The sequence below is a fragment of the Myxine glutinosa genome, chromosome 3, assembly GCF_964187855.1.
Source record: "Myxine glutinosa chromosome 3, kmMyxGlut1.1, whole genome shotgun sequence".
In the NCBI taxonomy this organism is placed as follows: domain Eukaryota; kingdom Metazoa; phylum Chordata; class Myxini; order Myxiniformes; family Myxinidae; genus Myxine; species Myxine glutinosa.
Window position 1 is genome coordinate 165990328 of NC_136263.1, and position 21387 is coordinate 166011714.

General features: G+C 41.9%; 1 protein-coding gene across 6 annotated transcripts in view; it reads right to left on the reverse strand.

Moving 5' to 3' along the window:
• The window catches only part of SMIM12 (small integral membrane protein 12), a 28526-nt gene extending 8971 nt beyond the window's left edge, over nucleotides 1-19555 (reverse strand). The window contains exons 1-4 of one of the 6 annotated variants that reach the window (XM_078774717.1): nucleotides 19292-19484; nucleotides 18465-18667; nucleotides 9506-9571; nucleotides 6033-6242 (exon numbers count right to left, since the gene is read on the reverse strand). In XM_078774717.1, coding sequence (XP_078630843.1) covers nucleotides 6033-6239 — 207 coding nt within the window. In that variant the 5' untranslated portion in view covers nucleotides 6240-6242; nucleotides 9506-9571; nucleotides 18465-18667; nucleotides 19292-19484. Of the gene's footprint in view, nucleotides 1-6032; nucleotides 6243-9505; nucleotides 9572-18140; nucleotides 18277-18464; nucleotides 18668-19044; nucleotides 19067-19291 lie in introns of those variants that run through there. The other 5 variants (XM_078774718.1, XM_068109860.2, XM_068109859.2 and 2 more) reach the window with 5 other exon arrangements.
• Between the last annotated feature and the right edge of the window lie 1832 nt (nucleotides 19556-21387).

Consider the following 21387-nt stretch of genomic DNA (forward strand, 5'->3'; position numbering starts at 1 on the left):
ACGTCCTCTCACGACCGGACCGGAAACGGAAGTCCATGTCCAATTATAGTAGTCAATCGTCTACGGTCGCAAGTAAAAGCTGAATTATAGTAGTAAATTCATTCAAAAAGAACTAAAAATGTTAGGACACGCCCCGGGAAGGTTATAGGCTAGGTGGCTAGGCCGGCCGAGGCCGCTCCGGCTGAGCTGGGCCCATTTCACAATTAAAAGCTGAGCTGAATTATGGGAGTCGATCTTCTTCGACTGCGAGTAAAAGCTGAATTATAGTAGTAAATTCATTCAAAAAGAACCCAGGCAACGCCGGGTGCTTTCGACTAGTAAATATATATGATATATATTTTTGTGTATGCAAGATCGAGGCTCGTGAAAGAGCTAACAATCACAAAAAGTCAAACCGAAACATATAATAAGGGGAGAGGTAGACAAGATGGGGAGAGAGGGGGAAGGACACACAACATTTAAGAGCAGGGACATCGAGAGATCTGTGGGAGGGAGAGGGCTTGGGGGGGGAGGTGGGAGAGGTATAAAACATGGACACTGCCAGGACTTCCAGGAAAGAAGTTGCAATTTCAAAAAAGTGGATCTGGGGTGAATTAGTGGGGTTAGAAAAGATCAAGGTTTTGGATAAGGGAAGATAAGACGATGGTGAACAGCTGTTTTAAAGACCGGGAGGGAGGAGTGGGATTGAAGGGAGTGGGGGAGTTTGTTCCAGAGGCAGGATAAAATGGGAATGAAAGAGTGAAGGTGAGCAGAGAGCCTAGATTTTGGCAGTTTAACCATAAGAGGGTTGCTGGCAGATCTTGTGCGACCTGTAGGAATATTTGGGGGACAGAGCACAGAGAGCTGGGGGAGCAAGGCCGGAGAGGAGTCGGTAGAAGACAAAGACCACCAACCTGCCTGCGGTGAGTGAGTGAAAGGCCCTCGGAGTTAGCTTCATCGCAGGAGATTCCAATGATTCTGAAAGCTTTGGTTTCAACAGTGTGAAGCTGAGCTAGGTGTGAGGCAGGAGCTCTGGCCCAGAGGGGGGGAACAGTATTCCATTGAGCTGCGGATGAAAGCCTTGTATGTGGTGAGGAACTCAGGTGTGCCAAGGAAGGACTTCGCACGACCGAGGATGCCCAGTTGGCGACTGGCTTTAGAGGTCAGCTTGGAAATGTGGTTTTCCCAAGAAAGATCATGGTAGATAGTGAGACCCAAAAGCTTGAGCGACAACTTCTTGGAGAGTATTGTTGAGAAAGTGGATGGGAGGGTTGTCCAGTTGGTCTTTTCAGAGAGACATCGTAAGAGTGTGAGATTTGTCAGGATTGAAAGACGTGTTCCACTTGTTTGACCAGTCTGATTTTGTCCAGGTCTGCAGAGAGTGAGGAGGCTGCAGACTGCCGATCTGAGGGATGAGGAATGGAGCGGCAAAGAGTGGAGTCATCAGCAAAGAGAGAGAGAGGATTTTCCAAGAGTCGGAGAGATCATTGATGAAGACCAGAAAAAGCACAGGCCCCAGAACACTGCCTCGGGGAACTCCAGCCTGAACAGGAAGGGGAGATGACAGAAATCCATTCAGGGCCACACGTGGACTATGAACAGAGAGGAAGTCCGCAAGCCATGCGTGGATATTTCCATTGATACCATAGGAGGAGAGTTTGGTGAGCAGAGCTGGGTGCCAGACCATATCGAATGCACGTGATATGTCAAGGGAGACAGCTCTGATTTCTTGTTTGACATTAAGGACCTCCATCAATTGTTGAGACAGCAGAAGCAGCATGTCCAGAGTAGAATGACCTGGTCTGAGTCCAAATTGATGATCGGAGATGATGCCATTGGAGAAGAGGAAGGATTTGATATCCGAAGACATGATGGATTCCATGACTTTGCTGATAATTGGGAGCAGGATGATTGGTATGTAGTTGCAAGGATCTGTTTTTGCACATTTTTTTGTGTAAACCGGTAATGTTTGCTGATTTTCAAGATGCTGGCAGATGACCTTGAGCAAGAGAGAGGGTGAGATAGAGCAGCAGAGCAGGATTTTATGACCAGTGGGCTGATGCCGTCTGGTCCAGTTGCAGAATCAGAGTCGAGGTTTGACAATAACTTCTCCACCTTGTCAGGAGAGAAGGACTCAGAGGCCAGGAGCAGTTGGGTTCGACGGGGTGAGGTGGGAACAGAGATAGATGGGTTTGGGACATAAGATTTTGAGGCAAACACAGAGTCGAGGCATTCGGCTTTGTCACGTGCGGTGTCAACTGTGTAGCCATTTGAGGTAAGGGAGGGGATGGAGGGGATGGAGGGGGAAAAACACCAGAAACGGATTTGACCAGATGCCACCAGGATTTGGAGGAAGGAGACAGGTTTGAGAGTTCAATCTTGAGTGTGGAGAGATAGTGCTTCCTGGCACTCCTGAGGGTAGACACACTTGTTCCAAGCTTGGTGGAAGGAACTGAGATTGCCTTCAGTTGGATTTGCCTTCCAAGAGGCAAAGGCAAGTTGTTTCAGGGCAACTGCCTCACAACAAGATTCAGTGTACCATGGACGGGAGGAAGGGTAAGACAACTGAAGACGAGATGGGATAAATCTGTGCATGAGAGAGAGCAGTTTGCTTTGGAAGAATTGACGTCGGAGGCAGTAGAGATGGGAGACCAGTCCAGATGATTGATGGCTGCTTGAAGACCGTGCCAGTCGGCCTGAGTGAAATGCCAGATTAGTCGACGCTGAGGAGGCTCTAATTAACGCTATTATTAATATGACGCTACTGCAAAGACGCAATGAGCCGGCGAAGCCAAAGCCTCTATTGAACTTTTTCGCAATTTTTATGCATACTTCCGCATCCGCAAGATGGCGGCCTCCATGGGGCGATTTTGTGCGTCAAAGCTCCGGAATTCTCAAAGGATCCAGCAAAATCTGGCTTTTCAACATAATACGCGTTCATTCACAACACCGGCTTCACCGGCTATTATTACGAAAACAATACTGCTGTATTAATAAAACTGGGCTAATTTGTCCGAAGCGGCCTGACTGCGAGGCATGAAGGCACGAAGCCTAATGCCTATAGTACTGTAGTGGGGCGGCTTAGCCCAAATATTCAAAAGAATTGTGCATTTTGTGATACAAGCACCAAATTTGGCACAAATGTACATTAATATGTTGCGAACATTTTCAGATATTGGGCCACTTGAAATTCCGTAATTTTTTTTTTCAAATTTCGTAATTTCAAATTTTTCGGGTGACACCGTCACAATTTCGGTCTTCGAGGCCGGCCGATAGGCAAAGTGTGACCGGAAGGGACGAGGTTCTCCTGACCACGTGGCCCTCGATCTGGGAAGCGAGAGGCGTTCCATTAGTGGACGCGCCCCTCACGCCCGACTTTTGGGCGGCCCCGGCAGGCCGTTTGTTTTGACGTTCCGTGACAGGCCCCGCACCCCCACCTCTGGGCCGACCGGAAGCTTGTGCTGAGTACATCATACCTGAACAACTCAGTGAGGCAGAACACAGCAGTGCACACCAGGGTGACCCCTTCAGTGCATAAACCAATTAACCTGTCCACTGCAGGGCATATAGAAATGAAGTTATTTTCTGCATATAATAATAATAATATAAGTTCAGTTCTATATAACAATTTCTGTTATCACCACTACCACTACAACTACCACTACTACAAGCTTTGTCTGGAATTTTGTGGACTAACAGACAAACAGACATACAGACAACCTGGGATCAAAACATTACCTCCTTCCACCATTGAGTGTAGAGGTAAACATCATGGAAATTATATCATGCCCTAGATTTAATTCATGCTTACCCGTGTATTTGCTTCACTGGTTCACAAGGTCTTTTGCATACATGTAATTCAGACTCTCGTCTTCATTGCTGACCACACAATGTTCGCAACATATTAATGTACATTTGTGCCAAATTTGGTGCTTGTATCACAAAATGCACAATTCTTTTGAATATTTGGGCTAAGCCGCCCCACTATATCGGCCGGCCTCGAAGACCGAAATTGTGACGGTGTCACCCGAAAAATTTGAAATTACGAAATTTGAAAAAATTTGAAAAAAAAAATTACGGAATTTCAAGTGGCCCAATATCTGAAAATGTTCGCAACATATTAATGTACATTTGTGCCAAATTTGGTGCTTGTATCACAAAATGCACAACAGGTTTGCTATGCTGCTACACTACTGTGTTGTTGGAAGACCTGGAAAGCATATGCTTTTGATATTTGATGGTCATTTTAACAATTGGTTTGTTTGTGTTTCACACTGAAGGAAAAATGTAAAGGTAGAGCATGGGGATTGTGATATATGACAGGTTCAACAATATGTTGGGCCTGAACGGCACAGGAATCAAAATGGCGGTGTGTGGAGTCAGCCGTCATACGCCGTGATGACATCACAGACGTAATCACATCACCCCTGTCATGTGACCATATCCTCAGCTCTGGTGTATGTTTTAGGGGACATACATATATATATATATATATATATATATACATACATACATACACTGTTCTAGACGGCTTTTCCCTATGGGCTACGCCGTAAAAAGTTATTCCCAGAGCAGATGTTTTGATTCGAGGCCAGGTGATATGTTCACAACATGGTTCGCACAGCAATGAAAGACCAAATTTCCAGGAGATTTCCAGGACTTTTTATACAAACGGTTCCTGTACCAAATGACATTGGAATAAACAACAAGAATAAGAATGAAGCCTTGTTTGTTTTCTCTTATTCCATTGACTATTTCAGTAACAAGGAACAACTGCTCCCTTCAGGAGGAGCCTTGGGGGGATAGTATGGGAGATGGGGTAAATATATTTTGTGCTGTAGCTAATACCCTCGCCCCCCCCCCCTCCCATACCATCCTAAATCAGAACAAATATATCCCCCCCCGCCCCCACACTTTCCCCTATCTCCTCCTGCAGCAGGGGACGGGGACAGTAAGCCACTTGCGCAGGTTACACCGTCATCTCCCTCGTCCCCAAAGGGTGGGAATAAGGGATGTTTTTGTGCCAGTGACCTGACCCTGGTTACTACTAACACGTATACGAAATTTGGTGAAGGTCAGCCCAGCCCTGTTTTTTTCTATGATTTTTCAGACCTACACACAGATACATAAATAATTAGTCTATTTAATAGGGTAGGATAATGTATATTATGTACACCTACTGTCAAAATACACTAGCTTAGCATGTTATACCACTGAACGATTCCAAATTGTAACATTTGCAGCATTATCACCAGCTTCTGTGACATGGATTGCTTTCATGGAATAAACTGCAATTAATTATCCTCATTTTCATAAAAATCTGAAGTCAACAAAGTATGCTCACCACACGAGGTGGATCCATTCAGACTACAGTAAACTTTTGTTTCCCGTGGGTGGTTACGTTTCCTCTCTCCTGCCTTTTTTAAGTAGTGTATAAATTATTCAACGTCACGGGATGTGCTCCACCCAGGACCAAGCGACACACTGTACCTGTGACCGAGCGATAGCTGCACCTTGGCTGTTGGTTGAATTATTTTTTTTTGTCTTTTCAAGATGTTCAAGCCATAACGGTCAGTGTAGTTATGGTTTTTTTTCTTCTTTAATTTCCAAATAATAAATAATCTTACTGCATGTAAATCGTTACAAACTAGAAGGGCACTCAGTAGAGAGCATACCTCTGCCAGGTGAACAGTTTACGTTTTGTATCCCAGAGTAGACCAGAAAATCACAATACAGAATCACATTTAATCAAAATCATCCGTCCCCAACTTTTTGAGATATCCTGCTATTTATCGTTTTAGGCCTTATGTCCCAATGGTGAAAAATCACTTTAAAAAAAAAATTATACTAGCCGGATCCGAATCTTCACCAAAATCTAATCATTTCGTCCTTGTCACATACGTTACCTCTCCACCAAATTGTCAGAATCAGTGCACAACTTTTTGAGATATCTTGTTCACAAACAAACAGACAGACAGGGGTGGAACAAAACCTCCTTCCACCTTTGGTGGCGGAGGTAAAGAACACAAAACAAATCACCCCGCAGCCCGCACCTGTGTTGCATCTCCTCCTCGTGCAGTGAGTTCTTGAAGCAATCGTTCATCCCGACGCTCGAGGATTCCCCTTTCCTCATATGGCTGCTGCCTGTCTCCACGGACCAGCCATTCCAGGTTGTAGCCAACACAGCCAATGACTACGGCCACCGGGAAGGTTACATACGGCAGATAGGTTCGCATGGCCGCAAAAATAATAGGCCACATAGCCTAGAACAAAGGAACAAGTTTGTCTAGTTATTTTACAATGAACTCGTAGTCTTCAACTCTGCTTTGTTTGGAAAAATGACGCCATGATTGAAAGCTCGTATCGTTTTAAAACTTTTGCTTGTACACTATTGTTCTCACACTTATAAAAGCTTGTGTTGTTTAGCACAGCTAGATTTCGTGTGAAGTGTCATTGTATCAACACAGATTTATGCTGTGCTGCAGGTCTGCAGATGTGAGGGGGGAATAAGCTGTGAAGTATATTTCTGAAAAAAACCCATATTAGCCTTTTATACCGATGTATTGGTCTGTTGGTGTTCCCAACCAAAGCCTGACTCGTGGCGCAGGGGAAAAAAGTTCAATACTCATGTACCTTACGTTTCTGCTTGGTCTACTAATGTCCTTATAATTCATGTAAAAATGCACTATTTTATTTGAAGAACCATGTCTTTGCCCTGCATGGTTTCTAAACATTAGATCACATAAATAAAAAAAACAACTAGAACAGCACTCGGTGGAGCGCATAGCTATGCCAGGCTGAACAGCTTGTTTTCTATCCCACTGATAGGCCAGATCTGGATTCGGACCTGAACCAAAGACTAATCTGTTTGTTCTTGTCACCTGACCAACTCATCCACAACATTTTGAAATATCATACTATACAGTTATCCCCCGCTTAACAACAGGGTTATGTATACCCCTTCGTTATGCGGAAGCTTGTTTTCCATTATTTACTAATAGCCCTAAATGGGCCAGGAGTAGCCCAAAATGAAACAATTCGTTCTAGCTAAGGCCGAGAAAAATATATTTCCGGTCTCTGGTCAGCGCGCGCATAGATTTTGACCCTGCACATCAACAATTTTTATTTTTATTTTTCAAATTTCCAACGGTACCGACAACAGCGCGTGCCTGTTGTTGCTGGGCCGGCGCACTATCTCAGGAAATACGGGTCTGTGAGGATCGCCATTGGTATCGACATTCGCACATGGTTCTCTACGTTTCGTTTGTCCAAATCCAACCAGCTGTTCCAAAGATATGAGTAGTGTTGTGTGCCGCGACGTCATGAATCCAATCTGCTGGATATTGTCGTTTATTGAAACGAAGACGTTCTTTGTCGGGTTTGTGTGAAGCAACCAGAAGGCCTAGAGAGCTGCGGGTGGTCTCGTTAGTTAGGCCTGGATCATATCTCGTTTGTCATGAAGTTGTAAGTGTCTGTGATAATCTGGTGGACTGGGAGAAGAGATCGTGGGAGACCATCGGCCTGTTAGACCACTTGCGCATGCGCAGTGTTGACGCGATCGACGCATTGGAATGTTTGACAGTACGGCGAGGCGATCTCGAGAACGAAATGGCAGTCTATAATATGTTTGAAGAACTTAATGATTTTCAGAATAAATAAATTTTAAAATAACAAGCTTGTGTTCATTATTTACAAAAAGGCTGACCTGTCCCATTGGCTGTCTTTAATTTCTCTCTGGACGGCGCCACGGCAGATGAGGAGGACCGCAAGGCATGAGGACACAAAAAACACCTCGATATGTGCAATCCATGCTTTTCAAAAAAAACAAACAAGAAAAGAAAAAAAAAACGCATCGCCGCATCAATTCTGGAACTTTGGTCTGACCAGAGACCAGCAATATATTTTTTTCGGCCTAACCTTCGCTATTCGAACGTTCATGAAGCGGGGGATATCTGTATATCGTTCTTGGCCCCATCTTTCTTGGCCCCACTATTTGTGGGATCTATATGATGTATATAGATCCCACAATCACATGAAGAATCACTTAAAAGATTCTAGTACAGGGATACTTTTATTTACATCTAGGATGCGTTCTTCAAAGGTGCAACTTAAATCGAAACAATTTAAATCAAATCATTTATTTCCATGAGAAATACAGTCATGGAATAAAGCTGGGTTAGGGATGGTGGAGCGGAAGGGGATGTGGCTGGGAGAGCGTCCTAATTTTCATTTACAAAATTCCCTTCTTGGCTTAAACAGAGAAAATTGAAACACTCATTCTAACATTTTGACAATAACAAATGAAAATGGAATCTTTTTAATTAAAGGACAGGGTGGCCACAATATCCTCATAAAAATTGTGACATTGCCTTTTATCCTATAAGCTGACAACACTGAAAGGTTCTATAAGTTGTACCACGTACATTTGCAGTATTCTTTTCCTTTATTACACATTTACAGCATATGAGACAAGCCTTAAATGTGCATTGTATCTATTTGTGCTCCATCATTGTCAATACAGAGAATAATTTTGCGCCATGTTCTGTGGGACATTTTCTGGACAATTTGTGGGGTGATCCGATTAAAAGGAAGTCTCACTGCTTGTTTAATTATTATTACACACCTATCCCGTCCACCAAGCTTAGTCCGAATCAGTCCATAACTTTTTGAGATATCGTGCTCACAGCCAAAAACACAAACAGGGGTGAAAACATGACCACCGTCCACCTTTGGTGGCAGATATAACTAGAACGGTACTCAGTAGAGAGCATACCTCCGCCTGGTGAACAGTTTATGTTTTGTATCTCAGAGTAGACCAGAAAATCACAATACATAATTTATATAATATAGAAACATTCTTCACCAAAATTGAATCGATTCTTCCTTGTCACACACACAACCTGTCCAACAAGTTTCGTCCAAATCCATCCATACTGTTTGAGATATCCTGCTATATATGTTTTATCGCCCTATACTATCTCCCAATGGTGAAGAATCACTTTAAAAATTAAATAATTATCATATCCGAATCTACATTAATCTCTTCACCAAAATTGAATCTATTTGTCCTTGTCAGACACTCAACCGGTCCACCAAGTCTCGTCCAAATCCATCCACAACTTTTTGAGATATCCTGCGATATATATCGTTTTTGGCCCTATCTCCCAATGGTGAAGAATCACTTTAAAAATTTTACTAGTCGGATCCGAATCCGGATCATCACCAAAATATAATCATTTCGGCGTTGTCACATATGCCACCTCGCTGCCAAATTTCGTCCGAATCCATCCACAATTTTGAGATATCTTGTTCACAAACGGACAGACAAACAGACAGGGGTGAAAACATAACCTCCATCCACCTTTGGTGGTGGAGGTAAAAATAAGTAAGATGAACAACTACAAACAGCAAGTTGCAAGTTAACGCAACTTTTCCATAAAGAAGTTAGAATAGGCCATTTGATCCATCATGCCTGCAATTCTCCCATAAACCATCGCCAACTTAACGCCACCCAGACAAAACAAACCTTTTATGAAGAGAGATCCCACGATGAAAATTTCCTCGGAACAGTCTCAATCAATGCTTGATATTCCTGCAAAACAATGGTGAAAAAGTTCTGAACGCAGTGATGTAACTAACTGCAATTGCATTTTGGAAAGCTTGGCTTTGTGCTTCACAATGAAAAAAGGGATTCTATAATCCAAAATGAAATTGCCCCCAACTCAATGGCGGCTTCCACAGTTGGAAGTTTCACAGAAATGAAGACCTGAGAGTGAAACACAATACCAAGTACAACTAGAACAGCACTCGGTTTGTTTGCGCATACCTCCACCAGGCTGAACAGTTTGTTTTGAATCCAACTAATGGGTCGGATCTTGATCTGGACCTGAACTAAAATCTAATCGGCTTGTTCTTGTCACCTAACCAACTCATCCACCAAGGTTAGTCATAATCCGTCCACAACGTTTTGAAATATGATGTATATAATCACTGTATATCATTTTTGGCCCTATCACTCAATGTTGAAGAATCACTCATTTCACTTGAATCAATGAAAAAAAAAAAAAAAGTCTCGTATTTGGATCCGCATTCAGATCTCCACCAAAAGTGAATAGATTCGTCCTTGTCACACACCCAACCTACCCACCAAGTTTCGTCCGAATCAGTCCTCAACTTTGAAATATTGTGCTATATATTGTTTTGGCCCCATCACTCAATGGTGAACAATCGCTTAAAAAAAATCCTCATATCCAGATTCTGATATTCACCAGAATATAATCAATTCGTCCTTGTTACACGACCAACATTTCCACCGAATTCACTCCAAATCCGTTCAAACCTTTTTGAGATATCCTGTTCACAAACAAACAGACAGACAGACAGACAGGGGTGAAAACATAACCTCCATTCAGCTTCGGTGGCAGAGGTACTAGGGTGCATCAAACGCCCAACTATTTTTAAAAAGATGTTGGATTGATCTGTCCCAAATTTTATTTTGTTCCAATCATAAAATAAAGTTGCTATGCAAAATTTGGTAAGGTTTGGACATCATCTTCTGGGTCCACCTCACCATTTCATATTTTGAGTCGGTGGTATCAGAGTTGGAAATTTGACACGCAGCTGTTTTGAGGCCCATAAATAAAAATGAAAGGATTGACTGATTGCTACATATAATAACTCTTTGTAAAGGTATTATTGTGCTCTGTAGCAATATATCATCATCATAGGGATAGGGATACAATTCATTTGTATACAAATAGTCAAAATAATGATTTTTTTCAAAATATGGATATAAAGCTAAATGAAGAGTATTTTTAAAATATAATATATAAATTAAAGAATATCCTGAATGTTGTAGTCATCTTGTCTTTACAGAGATCTTTTAACTAGACAAGATGATTAAAACAATTATTAGGCTATACTCTAATAAAATTGGATAATTGATTTATTTGTTGTACATAATTATGAAATGACATTATTGTTACTAATACTACCTTTTTCTTTCAGATAAAACAATGGATGGCACAGTAAAGAAAGCATCTGTTGCAACAAGAGAGTCCACCAAGGTGTTTGGTCTTGGAAGTGCCATAACTGAACAAGATTCCCAGATCAATGGCACCAGACTTCCAACTTGTTTACAAGTACTACGTTGTTTCATGTGGCACACGGAAGATGGCAAACTTGAACGACGCTCTCGGTGGGAATCAGCAAAGCTTGTACTGCAGAAAGTGACACCATTTTATGGCAAGGCTAATATTCCTATCATCTCTGAACGCAAGGCTATTGAGAAAATTATCAAACTTGCAGATGATAATTCCAAGCTTAGATCAATCCCTATCAACCGAAGAACAACTCCAGCAAGCATCACAAAGGTGAATCAAATGGAGATGAAATTTATGGAGACATTTCCCTTGTGGCCCAATGATGCTAGTTCTCACATCAAGAATCCTGAAGACTTAGCATTCCTGGAATCTATGAAGACAGATCGCTGTGCAACATTTGGCTGCCAAGATAAACTGTTGGCAGATAAGATGCAGCGTAAAGTGAACCGCGAGGAAAAAGAATCAGAGAGGCGAGCAAGTATGGAGCTGGAGTTCAACATAAATACTACAACCACTGTGTATAATATTAGTGACAGTGATGAAGAAGTAACTCTTGGACCTTCAACAAGCACACCAACAACCTCAAGAAGTCATCATCGTTTAGTTAGACCTGGCACATCAGTTTTCATTCCACATGACATCCTGAAGAGGCCCAGTCTTGTTTCACTGGCAACAAGGATGAAGATGACACCAACCCAACAGGCTGCTTTCACAGAAGCTCTTATTGAAGAAACAAGAGGGGATGTAGCGAAGGTGTCAACATCATATGCTACAGCAGATAAATCAAGACGCAAAATTGGACAGCATATTGCTACTACCTGTAAGGACAAATGGATACCTCCGAAGCTTGCTACGTTGCACTGGGACTCAAAGCTGCTTCCATGCTTAACTAACCAAAACACTTTTGAAGAATGCCTGGCTGTGCTTTTGGGTTCTCAAACTGATATGAAGCTGCTGGGTGTTCCATCCTACAAGCCTGGAACAGACCGTAAATCTGGAGATATAATTGCTCAGCTGACTAATAACCTACTTGAATCATGGAACTGCCAAGAGAATGTTGTCAACTTGACATTTGACACAACTGCATCTAACACCGGCCACATCAGTGCAGCTTGTGTAACAATTCAACAACGGCTTAACAAAGCTCTTCTGTGGTCAGGCTGCAGACACCACATTGGTGAAGTCATTCTTACGCACATTTTTACTGATCTTAAAGTTGAAGCATCTAAGTCACCAGATATCTTCCTCTTCTCAAGGTTTCGCAAGAACTTTGAAATGTTTCCACACACATTCAATGAACCACTTTCACGATTTGATCCATCTCAACTAAATGAAGCAGCAACAAGTTTGACAAGTGACTGGCAAAATAATGTTCTCAGACTCTGTCACACCGAGCAATCTCTAAGACGTGATGATTATTTGGAATTTGTTGATCTGTGTACTGTATTCCTTGATGGTGAAGTAGCTGAACATCAAACAAGTGAATCCTCTTGGATTGCGCTGAGGTTCGGGCATGGAATTTCGAGCCTCGATCATGGTTCGAGCCTCGATCTTGTATACAAAAATAATAATAATAATAATAAGAACCTTGGGCCGAATCTCGCGCTTCACCAGTGCGCGTGCGCGAATTTACGTCACGTCGGCAGCGAGAAGGGGTTCCCCAACACGAACCAATCAGGAACTGCCACGTCACACTTATATGATCTCAGAATTCCTGTGACAGGAATTCGCGTTACACTGGCTGGAAGTCATTCGCTAGAGGCGCTTCCTCAGCGCTAATAACCTTTAAGCGTCCTGGTGCACTGCATAAAGCCAGATGGATGGCGAAGCTCCTCTACTCAATCAAATTATGTCTCTTCGAAAAACAAATCGCTGATCTTCCAGCAGGTACAATTACCACAGAAAAACAAGTGCCAAAGATCAGAGAATTTGTCACGTTTGTCACTCTAGTATACAGCTCATGGTGGATGACATGTACCTCTGTCACCGATGCCCCATGGAATGACCTGCAGCTCATCTCCAAACTGAAACAGTATGAAGCTGTCAATGCTGGAATCTCAAGAAGTGCCCTGAAAGCCTTCAAACGACATCTCTGGTACCTCACAGAAGAGATGGTTCCACTTGCCCTCTTCAGCTCAGTTGTTCCTCATGACCATCGCCGTGCTCTGGCAGACAGACTTCTGGAGGTTCAGCCAGATTTTCCAGTAACCAACCCACAAGGACGGTTTGGTACTGGGTTTGGAAAGCCCAGATTTCCTGATGACTTGACTGAGAAGACCACTCTGGCTGATTTTGTTGGACCAGATTCATGGTACCTATTTCATCATCTGAAGCTTGACTGGGCATTTCTAGTTACCGATGTTCAAGAATGGACTAACTCTGCAGCCTACCAGACATCATGGACTAATGTTGAAGCCTTGAATGTGGTGAATGACTCTGCAGAAAGGAGAGTTAAGCTTACTCTGACTTCCTTTCAGCAGCCAGAAGTGAAGACCACTACCAAAATGTGCGACAAGTTGTTGAGCACAACCGCAAGGAGAAACCGAATCTTCGAAAGCGAGCAGCTCAAGACTAAACTGTCAGAAATATCCATGAAAACTACAGTATCTTTGTTTTGTTTCTATTTTCATGTTCATCCATAGTCAGATGTACTCGTATTAAGATGATAAATGCTAAGATTGTGTATATATGATTCTACTGTAATAAAAATTATATCATTCTGGTATCTATAATACATATGATTATACCAATAAAATCATGATTTTGACTATTTGTGTATAAGTGAATTATATCCCTATCCCTATGATGATTATATATTGCTACAGAGCACAATAATACCTTTCCAAAGAGCTATTGTATGTAGCAATCGGTCAATCCTTTCATTTTTATTTATGGGCCTCAAAACAGCTGCGTGTCAAATTTCTGACTCTGATACTACCGACTCAAAATCTAATTTGCTGAGGTGGACCCAGAAGATGATATCAAAACCTTACCAAATTTTGCATAGGAACTTTATTTTATGACTGGAACAAAATAAAATTGGGGACAGATTGTTTTCTTGACATAGGGGCATTTGATGCACCCTAAGAGGTACTAATCATGTTGGGTAATGCTTGGTGAAGGCGAGTTTGTGGTGCTTTCACGATATCACATCACATCAGGCATGGGATTGTAGGTAGTATACTATAATGATCTCGGTCTGCTCATCATGATTGAGTATAACTTGACATTGAAAACCAGAACGCCACTCAGTGGAGCGCATACTCCCGCCGTGGGTCAAGTTGGAATAGTACGATTTCACAAAAGTTTGAGGGAGTAGTTCAGTGACAACACAAGACAAGACAAGACAACACAAGACAGACACTGCACAGATATATATTTAGAATATATAGAAAATAATGTTTAAAAAAAACAAGCCAGTTTCACTTACATTTTCGGATTCAGCGTTCAATTCTATATAAATGAGTGTATTTTGAGGCATGTGTGACTTCAAATAAAATTGTAAGCCAGGGTAAACGTTCGTGTCATTCCTTAGGGATACAACATGTAAAACTGGCCCAAACGTGAAAACAAAACTCGCTCATTTTAAGTCGTACTAGCTAATGCGACCACTCATTCTTCTGGGAAGAATCCCGTGCACATGCTGGTCACACTTTTAACTCACCTAAGTCTTTATAAGTTCATCAAATACTGACACCGCCATTGACATTCGCCGAGGTAAATGTTGATATCTCTTCTGAGGTAAGAAAAAAAAAATTTTTTTTTTTGATTTATACGTATCAAACGATACATTTTATGAAACGGGGAAACCTAATACACACTTTGGTGGTTTTAAGATGACAGAATATGTCGTTATTAGAAAAAAAAGAAAAAAAAGAACCTTGAAGACGACGCTGCGAACAAAATACACCACTTTAACGCATAACCACGAGTTTAAACTACATTTACAACAAATATGAAAACTATTTTCATATCACAATGTTAAATTTAAAATATATAGAAGATAATGTAAAAAAAAAAATGAGCCCTATCTTCCAATGGTAAACAATCCTTCAAAAAATTCCTGGATCTGGAATAATATCCTGAGCTTCACCAAAAACTAATCAATTCTTCCTTATCCCAAGGGCAATCATCCCACCAACTTTCATCCAAATCCATTCAGAACTTTTCCAGATATCTTGTACGTACACACACACACACACACACACACACACACACACACACACACACACACACACACACACACACACACACACACACACACACACACACACACGCACACACACACACACACACAATCGAATGTATTACTCCCTTGTGGGAGTGATAACTAGTCCTGCTCCACTAGTCAGGTTCACTATGTTTTTTCGTTCAAAATCATGGTAGATTAGCAAACCTATACATTTTTGGAAACGTTATTACATTGAAAATCTGAAAATCAATGTTTACATTTGCCAATTCCGACCAATTCGATTCGACCAATTCGACCAATCGACCAATTCCATTCGACAAATTCGACCATTCGACCAATCGCTTCGATCGACCATTCGACCAATTCGATCGATTCGATTCGATTCATCGAATTCGATTCGATCGACCATTCGACCAATTCGATTTGCCAATCAATTTGACCGACCTTTGCTTGTGTGGAACGGACTGTGAAAACGATGCGGACTATATTGTCGGATACGACACACAGGACAGTGATGACGAACTCTAAATGGCATATTCTGTAATCGTGTATGTTTGATGCCATTGAATGCCTGTGTATATTTTGTCATTGACTGCCTGTGTAGATGTGAAGTTATACCGACTGCATGTGTATATATGATTTTGCTGACTGCCTGTGTATGTTTGGTGATATGAATTATTGTGACACATTTTGATGTTATTAACTGCCTGTACAAAATGATAACATGTATTTGATTATGCAACTTATCGCGAATATAAAGACAGTATTTTGCAATTCAAAACCTTTGATTCGTGTCTTACCATTCCCCATAGCACTAATTTGATACTTTCATTGGATTCCTTGTCCCTGAAAATATAGGTTTAGTATATTTACCTTCGCAAAAGCGGAAGGTTATGTTTTGATCGCTGTGTATTTATTTGTATGTCTGTGTGTGTGTGTGTGTGTGTGTATGTTATTCGCATAACTCAAAAAGTATTCAACCGAATTGCATGAAATTTGGTGGGATGATTGGTTATTATACGGGACACATTTGATTAGATTTTGGGAGCAATCGGGTCAAAGGTCAAGGTCAAGGTCACGAAAAGGTCAAAATCGTATTTTTACCATAGCGCGGTCAATTTTTATCCAATTGGCATGCAACTAATGCCAAAATGTTCAGAATTCAATGCCCGATCTTGTGATATACGACATGACCCAGTGAAGACATTACCCTTGTTAGCGGTTGGGGGTCAAAGGTCAGGGGGGTCACGACCTTGCAAAATGTGCGTTTTTTGTCATAACTCGGTCAATTCTTATCCGATTTGCATGAAATCAGCACCAAACTGTTCACTGTTCTGTTCCCTACACTCCCATGCCAAGTACAGAACAGTAGCTGCGGCGAAGGTATGCGCTCTACCGAGTGCCCGTTCTAGTTTTAAAAGTTTTTAGGGTAATTAGAGGCAGAAATAGAACAAAATATGTATTTTACAGTGGCCATTTTGAAAATCCAAAATGGCCGCCATACAGGTATCTCTCCAAATGTAAACATTGATTTTTAGTTTCCTTATGCTATAACCTTTCCAAAAATGTATAGGTTTGCTAATCTACCATGATTTTGAACGAAATATAATTTATTGACATAGTGAACCTGACTACAACATCAAAGACCGTTGACCAAGGGCTAATGCCCTTGGCTCTAGCAACGTCTATCCAACGTAATTTTGAATGCATTGACTTTCTTCGACTCAACAATTTCCTGTGTAAAACTGTTCTAACCATCAACAACCCTCTGGCTGAAAAATGTTTATCTTTTGCCCAGTCTGGACCGGATCTTGAACAGCTTCCAAGGAGGTCCTCTCATGATCGGATTAGTCGCATGTACAAATAAGTGATCGGCTCGAACTCGAGGATCTCCATGCAATATTTTGAACACGGTGACCATGGCACCCTTGCATCAACAGCAACAGAGTGTGTAGATTGAGAATTTTGAGCCTTTGTTCGGAAGACAGAACACACAATTCAGTAATCAGCTTTACGTTGTGTCTCTGGACGCTCTCAATCCTATATCTGTCCATCTACCTGGAGTGCCAGAGTATGTTTCCACACTCGAGATGAGGTCTGACAAAGATGACAGAGGATTGGCCATTTTTCTCTTATTCTAGGTGTGAGAATGTCCTTTTGATGATCCCCGAGCATTTGATTAGCCTGCAGAATGGATTTTGAGACATGCTGGTGAAGGATAAGTCCGTCATCAATCACAACACCAAGGTCTTTCTCCATTTGGACATCCTGAATGATTACGTCATTCTTATGGTACCCATTCTTACTGTTTTGCCTTCCAACATGCACGACCTTGAATTTGGTTTCATTAAAGGTGAGCTGCCAGGTGGTGGACCATTCCTATGCATCTTGAAGCGAGTCCGCTTGATCTCTATTGTTAACTGGACCCATCATTTTTGCCTCATCAGCAAAAGTGTACATTAAGTTATTGATCAATTGTGGCAGATCAATAATAAAGATTACAAACAAAAGGGGTCCAAGTTCACCACCCCGTGGTCCACCACCTTTTTGTTTAGTAATCCTCCAAACTACAAGACAACTGCTGCTAAATCGTGATTCCCATGTTGCGACTGGTCAACAGAAATAAAACAGGTCAGAGTCAAATATCATTTTAACCAAACAAGAAAAAAATATATATATATGAATGATCGTTTTAAGGCCATTTTCCCCGCTAGAGCAGGGGTTAGCCTTGCGGGCCCCATGACAATCATGGTTCCCTGTTTGAGGCAATGATTTTATGGCCGGATGCCCTTCCTGACGCCAACCCTTGGTCATGCTCTTACGATGTGCAGGGATACGGTGTACCTATTCTAAATTGGGGTACTCACCGTGATCATTCATCCCAGCAAGCTGGAACTCAATTTGCCGACCTCGGAAGGATGACAGGCTGAGTCAACCCCCCTGGTGTTAATTCAGCGATCGACCGGGATTCGAACCCAGGATCCCAAGCCAGCACCCTAACCGCTAAGCCAACACCAGGTCACCAACACCAGCCAACACCAACAAAACAAGGAATAAATTACATCAACAACTCCCATGGGAATCTCATGATAAATCTTGGCACCCAAGCTATATTACATCAAAAATGTGTGAAGAGTACAATAAAATAACCAAACAAGAAAGATGAAAAATAATGAAATGTCAAAGAATACCATCTGTGAAACAATGTGCGGCCAATTTCACACAAACGGTGCAGTGCTCATGTAGTCAGATTCTCAAGTAAAGTGTCCTGCACACAGGCTAAGGTACAGTATTGGTTCTTGTTGCCCTCCTCAGGTACAGTATATAGTGGTCTTGCACACAGGCTTAGGCAGTGTTCCAGTTGCCAGCCTCAGGTACAGTATATGCAGTGGTCCTGCACACAGGTTTGGGTACAGTATCGTGTTCCAGTTGCCAGCCTCAGTTACAATATATACAGTGGTCCTGCACACAGGCTTAGGTACAGTATTGTGTTCCAGTTGCCAGCCTCAGTTACATTATATACATTATACAGTGGTCCTGCACAGGTTTAGGTACAGTATTGTGTTCCTGTTGCCAGCCTTAGGTACAGTATATACTAATAGAGTAATACTGTATAGTGTTCTGTTCCTGTAGGCTGGCTCTCAAGTACAATATCGTGTTCCTGGAACGAGATTCTTAAGAAAATAAATAAATAAATGAGTTATCTTTCAAGAAACTTCGACGCACGAAGAGGCCCGAAGGCCCACCAAAGCCTGCGTTATTATTACCAACCTATGGTTGTTTGTTCGCGCTTTGTCCTTTTAAAATGCTGAGCCGCAATCAAGGAAGCTGCACGTACCATTTTAAAAGTCTTTGGTATGACTCGGTCGGGGTTCAAACCTTTACACCATCAGCTTTAGGTACAGTGTCTACAGTGGTCCCGTGTCCAGGTACGGGACCACTGTAGTCAGTACTCCCATAGTCAGGCTATCATGATCAAGTATCAGTATCAGCAACAAAGAGTAAACGCAGCGTTTACCCGCCAGCCTCACTATGATCCGTTGCTGTGCCGTTGGAAGCAGATGCTTCACGCTCATTCATCGCCTTGTTCGACAAATCAAAAGCCTCGTCTCTTCCTGCAACTTACACGGATTAACACGGCTTATAGTTATACAGTTATAGTTCGCGATTTAACATGGCCACTTGATGACCTTTCTTAGATTTGATGCGATATACTTGCATACGAAGATCAAGATATAAAAGAATGCAATAAAGTTTGATTTCGTTTTAAGTTTTCAGTCCCGAATTCGTTATTTTAAAATTAAAACAAAAGACGGTGGAATCACAGTTGTGCTCGTGTAAAATGTGATAATACACCCCAATCGCATCAACTGGATTAAAGTCTATTTATTGGTACGATAGACCAGCGGTAATATGTTCCCTTCTGGATTACATATTATATTCTTTGATACATTCCAGACGAAAGTCGAATTTAACAAAAAACACCATTTATGCGTTTCGACCAAACTCGACGCTGTCGACACTCGACGTGCACGCAGAGTATGATTGACTTGAGAGTTTTTGAGACTTTTCTCAGACTAGTACAGCAACTCTGTACGGGAGTGGCAAGAAGGGTCATGAAATTACCCTCTCTGGGGTATATAGATTGCAGTAGATCTAGGCGGGCCTCCAGAACATCGTGGGTGTGTTCACTGTTCAGTTACCAAGTTTATTGTAGAGCACTCGTCAAGTGGTTATTCGAGTTAGCACTTCATTCAAATCTGTTGAAAAGGAACGGCTGGCTTGACAAGCGCTAGATAGCTGCTTTGTAACTGAACACTCCCTGGGTTTCCTCCCTTTCAGCTTCGTGTTAAACAGCAGGAGCGACTGTTTCAAATTGGTAATCAAACGTGTTTGTGGTTTATAATATTTTTTACTTCCTGCAAGGGTTTTCAATGAAAACGCAATGATAAGCTATTTATACATGTTAAAGCGGCGTTTGTCCAAGGAGGAAAACCCTCTTGGGGAGAGAGGATATCTATATAATAATAGCGTAAGGACTCGACTTTGTTATCCCTTTTACGCCGCACCCAGTGACCCGATGCCCACGGCACGAATGGATTTACGATCTACGAACCGCGCTCTTTGTTTATCACATACAGCCATACTCGAAAAATCTGAATTAGCCGACGTTGGGGCCCAAAAGCATCCGATTAACTGCCAATACGACGCCATCTTACGACGCCATCGTATTGGCGTCTGCTGGGCGAAGGCGAAGCAAGCCGTCCGCTGATTGGACAGGCGAAGGCGAAAGCAAGCCGTCCACTGAGTGGACAATCCAGAGCATGCATTTGTGCCGGTGTCGGCGATCGTTGTTCATATACGCACTCTTCATTCTCATCTTTCTTCCTAACTCTTACTCGGACAAGCAAATCCCCTATGCCATCCATAATGGTACACTCTATCCATACACCACATCCTCCCTTCCATGGATGTTCCACGGGTTTTGGCTAGTTATTACTATTACTATTAGGATGAATATTGTTTTGTTATAACATTAGATTAATATTATGCCATTTTCATAAATGTTATTACTTTTGTAATTTGAAGCGGCCTTGGAAAAACCTCATGATAAGCTATAATAACATGGATATATACCTTAATACGGATTTCGCCCAAGACAGAAAACCCCCTTGGTGAGGGGGGAAGTTACATTTCTACAACCTCCGTCATGTAACTCTTAGGCACCCTGTCAAGTTTGGTTGTAAGTGGATAAGTAATGGCCGAATCGATCATGGTCAAAGCACTGTCAGACAGATAGACACCAAATTGCGTATTTTCATATGACAAGTGTAAATCAATTTGCGATGGTCGCCTCACCACACGTCGCTACAGAGGCACAGGCTATTTTAAACTGAGGATAATGACCTAACTGAATTAGAGTTGCTTTGTTGTCATGATTTCCACCAATCATAATACTGTTACGTTTCCTTTTATGGGGGTTCGATAAGAGAATACCGTAGGAGACATAGAATTGTATAGGATAGAGTACAAAACCAGTGATGCACTCCTTGGTATTTATTTCCGATGACTTAACTCATGACTATCATGCAGTAAACGCATTTTCCACAAGTG